The sequence below is a fragment of the Poecilia formosa genome, unplaced genomic scaffold, assembly GCF_000485575.1.
Source record: "Poecilia formosa unplaced genomic scaffold, Poecilia_formosa-5.1.2 Scaffold420, whole genome shotgun sequence".
Classification (NCBI taxonomy): domain Eukaryota; kingdom Metazoa; phylum Chordata; class Actinopteri; order Cyprinodontiformes; family Poeciliidae; genus Poecilia; species Poecilia formosa.
The window spans coordinates 323,358-329,522 of NW_006800359.1; the positions used below are offsets into that span (position 1 = coordinate 323,358).

The 6,165-nt window shown below is 41.6% G+C and overlaps 1 protein-coding gene across 1 annotated transcript in view; it reads left to right on the forward strand.

The window, feature by feature from the left end:
- hjv (hemojuvelin BMP co-receptor) overlaps positions 1–3,124 on the forward strand; it is an 8,389-nt gene extending 5,265 nt beyond the window's left edge. Inside the window, exons 4-5 of the mRNA XM_007576947.2 lie at positions 100–734; positions 1,576–3,124. Of these exons, the coding sequence (XP_007577009.1) occupies positions 100–720 (621 nt within the window). The 3' untranslated portion in view covers positions 721–734; positions 1,576–3,124. The remainder of the gene's footprint in view (positions 1–99; positions 735–1,575) is intronic.
- Positions 3,125–6,165: the final 3,041 nt, after the last annotated feature.

Consider the following 6,165-nt stretch of genomic DNA (forward strand, 5'->3'; position numbering starts at 1 on the left):
GAGCTAAGCTAATATTAGCTCTAGCTAAATGTTTATAGTTAAGTTGGAGCTAAGCTAAACTAAATTTTCTTCCCGCCTTGCGCCCTCTCTCTGTCTCAGATCACCATCATCTTTAAGAGCTGGCGGCAGTGTACCGACCAGCAGCTGTACCAGGCGGAACTGGACCACGTTCCCGCTGCCTTCGCCGACGGCTCTCAGTGGAGCGGCGAGCGACGGGGCCGCCGCGTCCTGACGGTGCGGACCGACAGTCCCGGCCGGCACGCCGAGATCCGGGCGGCGTACATCGGTACGCTGTTGGTGGTGCGGCAGAGCGGCCGCTCGCTCGGCCTGTCCGTCCGCTCGCCCCGCGGCGTCCTGGAGGCCTTCCACCCGGACCACGACCTGCAGCTGTGTGTGTGGGGCTGCCCTGCCTCCCACAGGGTGGACGTGCTGCGCCCGCCGCCGCAGGCCGCCGGCGCCGCGGAGGCTCATTGCGCCGCCCTGCTTCCCACCCGGGACGTCTACTACCACGCATGCGTGTTCGACCTGACCGCCAGCGGGGACCTGAACTCCAGCGGAGCCGCGGTGGCCGCCCTGCTGGACGCCCGCAGCATGACCGGCAGCGGGCAGGGCGTCCACCTGCTGCCTGTCGCTGCTGCGGGACCAGCGGGGCCGCAGCCGCCGCTGGTCCCGCTCAGCATGCTGGGAGTTCTGGGCGGGGCCTGGATCACCTGCTGCTAGTTACATTCACTCAAATACATTCACTCGATTAAGTTTTTGAGATCAAAATAAAGTACTTTTAGGAGTACTTTTACAACGCTATACTTTTTACTTTCAGGTGAGTGATTTCTTTATGAAGTATCGTCACTGTAGAGTAAAACTTCTGGATCCTCCACAGTGAATAACGTCACTGAATGAAGAACAGACTTATACCATTTGTAAAATTACACATCAAGTAAAACGTTTACAGCAAAAGTTTAGTTTTAGTTTAGTTTTCACTATGTTTAATTTGTTACTAAATACTTATCAAAATAAATATTTAATTTGGAGCTAAATATTTGGTTTTGAAACTAAACTAAATATCTAGCTTGTGAATTAAATATTTAGTCTGGAACTTTGACATTTATAAATATAGGAATAATTTGGCTGAAATATCACTTTAAAAAATGAACACCCACATTTCTTTGACAGTCTAAATAAACTAAACTTTTGCTGTTAGTTTTTTAGTGTAACTATGCAAACGGCGCCTCGTATGTTTTAACCAATCGCCATCAGAATCAGACACACCTGCAGATTTTGTTAAAGTTTCCTTAGTTTTATATTGAAAGAAACAAATTTGGAAAAAAAAATATTTCTTGAGTTTTGCTGTTTTCTATGTATTTATATAAATTATTGTCAAACTGGTTTTTAAAATATCAACATTTTCTCATAACTTTATGTTTTGGTTTGTCTGATTATGCAAGTCTTTAATAGGAAATGATGTTTTTTTCAGTTACTCAGCACTTCGGTTTCCTTTTAACCAAAAGTTTTTTTCCTCTAACTTGAGTAATTTCTTGGACGGCTATTTTTTACTTTTACTGGATAAAAACATTTCAGGTTTTGTTACGCTTCCCACCACTGGACGTCAAGAAGCTGCAGAAGGTGATGCCTGTCTTCATCGTTTTGATGCAGCTGGAATAAAATAAAAATCCAGTTTTTCAGTTTTCATGGACACTCAAACATCTCGGCGCTCCATAGTTCAAAAACTATATTTGTTCTCAGCTGCTGCACATTAATCTGATTCTCAGGACAGTTTCCAGGGTGTTTGTTTCATAAAAACAATAAATTTCTATATTAAATAAATTTCTCTACTCTTCAGTCTTTGTTGTAGATTTGCTAAACAAAGTCATGAACTTCCAGCTAACCAGTTTCACAAATCCGCCATTTTTTTTCTCGCAGAGATTTTTTTTTTTTACTCCAAATTCAGGGTTGCCAAAATTACAAGTAAACAAATAAAAATATTTGGTTTTTGGTTTTATTAACCCACACAACATATTGATATGACATCCAGGCTGTTTTGCTAGCAGTAGCATTCTGCTAATGTTAGCATGTGTGCTAGCATTTATGTGTTAGCACACATGCTCTTAATCAATCTGTGCTGAATAATCTCAATTGAAGAACCAGAACAAAAAGTATTTCTTGTTTTGCATTGATTGTATTGATTGAATTATTTTTCCTGCTAGTCAGAATATGAATGCAGATCTTACATTTTCAGTCAGAATCAAGAAAATGTAGCTATGTCGAGTCAAAACTACGTTTTAAGTATCTGTAATGTAATTAGTCAGAAGAAACTGATTTCACGTTAAAACTGCCTGACATAGATACTATATGTCCACTTTGAAAGAGTCGATGTTTCAGCAGTTTTGCAGTTTTCTGGACGTCTGTTCCAGATCGGTGGTTCTGGTTCCGGGGATGAAGAACCAGAACAAAAAGTATTTCTTGTTTTGCATTGATTGTATTTATTGACAGAATTTGTTAAGTTTTTCTTACCCTTGTTTTGTGGAAGCTTGAACGTAATAAACCTGCATTTCTTCCCCCAGTGATTTATTGGATTCGATCATCAGCTCATGAATATTTATATTTACCCCAGAGGAAGTGGTGGGAGTGAATTCATCATAAAAACTCAGAGGAATTTCTGAATGTTTTTCAAAAGGAAACCTTTCATCACAGCGACCGACTCCCAGGCCCAGAAGTGGCCTAAGCTCCACCTGCCAGGTGCTGCAGAGACCTGCCACCGACCTGCCGGTGAAATCAAACATGTCAGACATTTACGGTAACATGCATTCTGCAAGAAAGCTCCAGATAAATTCAATCTGAGTCATGAAAGTAAGAAGAAATTTATCACTAATCCGGCCATTGTTGATGTCTTTGTGTTAATTTCCCCAACCCCGAGAATCAGAGGATCTGAATGTCAATATGCTTAATGCAATTCACCATTACAACAACCGCTCAGCAGCGCCGTGTGTGTGTGTGTGTGTGTGTGTGTGTGTGTGTGTGGTTTAGAAACCAGTCAGAGCAGCAGAATGAAGAACAATGATAATGACAGATGATGATGATTTATGAAAACGTCTCATGTTTACATCCGCCGGTTTTTAATGTCTTGTGGAATGAAAAAGTTTATTCAGGCCTGATTTTCTTTTAATTTTTATGTAATAGAAACACAGCAGTATTGAAATGTTTTTTCCAACATTAGCAGAATATTAACAAAGATTTGTAATAATACATTTTATTTGTATGCACCTTTCTTGACACTCAAGGTTTAACATAAAAACAAACACAAAATTGAAATACATAGTAAAAATTAAGTACAAAACAAGATTTAAAAAGAATGCAATTGCAATCAAGGAGTGTTGAAAGCGATGGGTTTGATTATCGACTTGAAGTGTGGCACAGAGTCGATGTTACGGAGATCAGGTGGGAGCTGAACGCTCTGATCCCCGTAGTGACAAGACGGGCAGGGAACAGGGAGCTGATCCGAGGGAACGGAGGTTAACCTGTGAAGCAGGTCCAGGAGATGTGGAGGGCGAAGTTATGAACCGCTTTGAAAGTTAGGAGTATTTTCTAGTTGATGTGATGTGAGATGGAGCTGTGGTAGATCAGGTGGGATGTGAGAGATTGAATCGGTCCGTGTGATGATATTTGTACTAATTGTAATTTGTGGAGAGTTTTCTGTGGCAGACCAAAGAGAATTACAGTATCTAAAGTGACCAGACTGTGGACCAGAACAGCAGTGGACTGAGAAGGACGGAGACGACAAACAATTCAAGAGATATTACAAAGGAGAGGGCGACACCGAAACGCTTAACCTGACGGAGGGAAAAGTGGAGGAGCTATTAAGTTAACTTAGCATTAAGTACCAATTAAGAAAAATTCAGTTTTATTGCAATTTAAGAAAAGAAAGAGAAAACCAAACCAGTATTTCAAGAAAACAAGCAAAGAAGGAAGAAAGGAAAACAAAAGAACAGAATTTGGTTGAGAGGAGAAGCGAAGCAACCAAACAACAGAGCCCTGAGGAACACCTGAGGTACCGGGAGCAGACCGAGAGGAACGGCTGAAACCAGTTCAGAGGTGAACTCAAATACCAAGACAGGATTTAATGTCAAGTAGGATGTTATGAGAGATTGTATGAGAGGCTGCAGTCAGAGTTTGGATAATAAACCAGAGTCAGCAGCAAGAGGAGGTCACTGTAACTCTAAGAAGTGCTGATTCGGTACGGTGGACGGAAACCAGGTGGGAATCGGTCATTTAATTATTGCTGGAGATGAAAATGAAGTTGGGCAGCAACTGTTGTTTCAAGACAGGCTGAAGATCTGAGTTTTGAATTAATTTGGTGACGTCATCGACCGAGTGGAGGCTGAAGACCCAAAATTAATTAGTAGAGAGAACTGGAACTGGAACTGATAACATTAAGGCAACAGTGGGTAAAAGTCGCTGTTGGACATGTTCCATGCAAGAAAACTGATACCAGAGTGTTACAAGAATCAGAGGAAATCAGGAAGAGAATCTAGATCAGCGTTTCCCAACCCTGGTCCTCAAGGCTCACTGACCTGCATGTTTTAGATGTTCCCCTGCTTCAGCACACATGATTTCAATTGATGGCTGATTAACAGGGTTTTGCTGAATTGCAACCTGATCTAAACCACAGGTGTCAAACTCCAGTCCAGGCCGCAGCCCTGCAGCTTTTAGACTCTGCTGCAGCACCTGAACAGAATAATCAGGTCGTGAAGGCTCTGGAGTCCTGATCTGCACCAGGAGGAGGAGATGAAGCCATTTGATTCCAGTGTTTTGTACCTGTAGCTCATCTAAAAACTGCAGGGCAGGACTGGAGTTTGACTTCCTGCTCTAGAGGTTTGATAAAGTACAGAAAACAAGACTTTGGTGTTACCAAACATGTCATGCTAAGCTAGTTAGCAAAGACACGAATGTTTGTTTCATCTGTTCTAGTTTGATAATACCAGGAATAAACCAATCCTTTCATTTCTGTTCGAACGTTTTGCTCCCTGTTGCTTTTCAAATATTTAAATTAAATCTTTAATGTCTCAAAAAGAGCAAAAAGTTGATGATGCAAAGTTTTCTCTCATTCTCTTTCCAAAATATCTCGGTCTGTTACAGGTTGCAAGGTTCATGTTTTTATATTTGGATACATTTTTTTGTGATTTTCAAATTTTAAGATATTATTTGACTTCTGCATTATTTGTGTTTGTAAAGGCAGCAGATATGTCGTCCAGTTTGAATTTATCTTGATTAATTTTGCACACCAGTGATTTTTTGTTTCTATGTATATTTAACACCTATAAATAACTAAGCATCAACCAACCACCCATACAGATGCAACTTTACACACAGAACAGGTCATCTGCATCTGATGTAAAGACAATAAAAGTGTCTACTGTAAAGAGAAATAAAACGCTCCGTTTGTTTCGTTCTGATCTGGATTCTGACTGCAGACGTTTGTGTCACAATTTGGCAGCTAAAACTTTAGATTATGTAAATTTATAGTTAACTGACTTTCTGGTGAATCATTTGCTGCTTGTCATGTGTGTGGTTGTTTTGTGGCTGCAGTGAGCCGCCGGCCTGCAGCAGGACTCGTCTTGTCCTGCTGCAGGCTGGCGGCTCACAGCAGGACAAGCTTCAACACATGGAGCGTTTACGACAGAGGAATCTCTCCGCCTTCCTGGGAACGTGGGCAGGGTAACGCGTAGGGATGATGCAGCATTTCATCACCATTACGTCGCAGCAGCCAGCACCTCTGCTGGAGGAAAAAGTGAAACTGTGCTGACTGGCTGCAGGACGGCTGGGTTCTAGAGGTCCAGATCAATAAAAGGAGGCAGGAAGAGTCGACTGACGAATGAGTCAGAGTTCAGCAGGACCGGACCGGGACGCAGGAAACCCTGAATCATTCTCCATCAAATTAGAGCAGAAACATTTAAATTCATTTTATATTCAAAATCCCTCAAGCTGGAGGTCAAAGGTCAGCATGCAGCCAAAATCCCCTGACCCTGAAGTCCTGTCGTCTCTTATCTGAGGATGTAAATCATAAACACTGTAAAAACACAAACTGTAAAAACACAAACTGTAAAAACACTAAATGTAAAAACACAAACTGTAAAAACACAAACTGTAAAAACACTAAATGTAAAAACACAA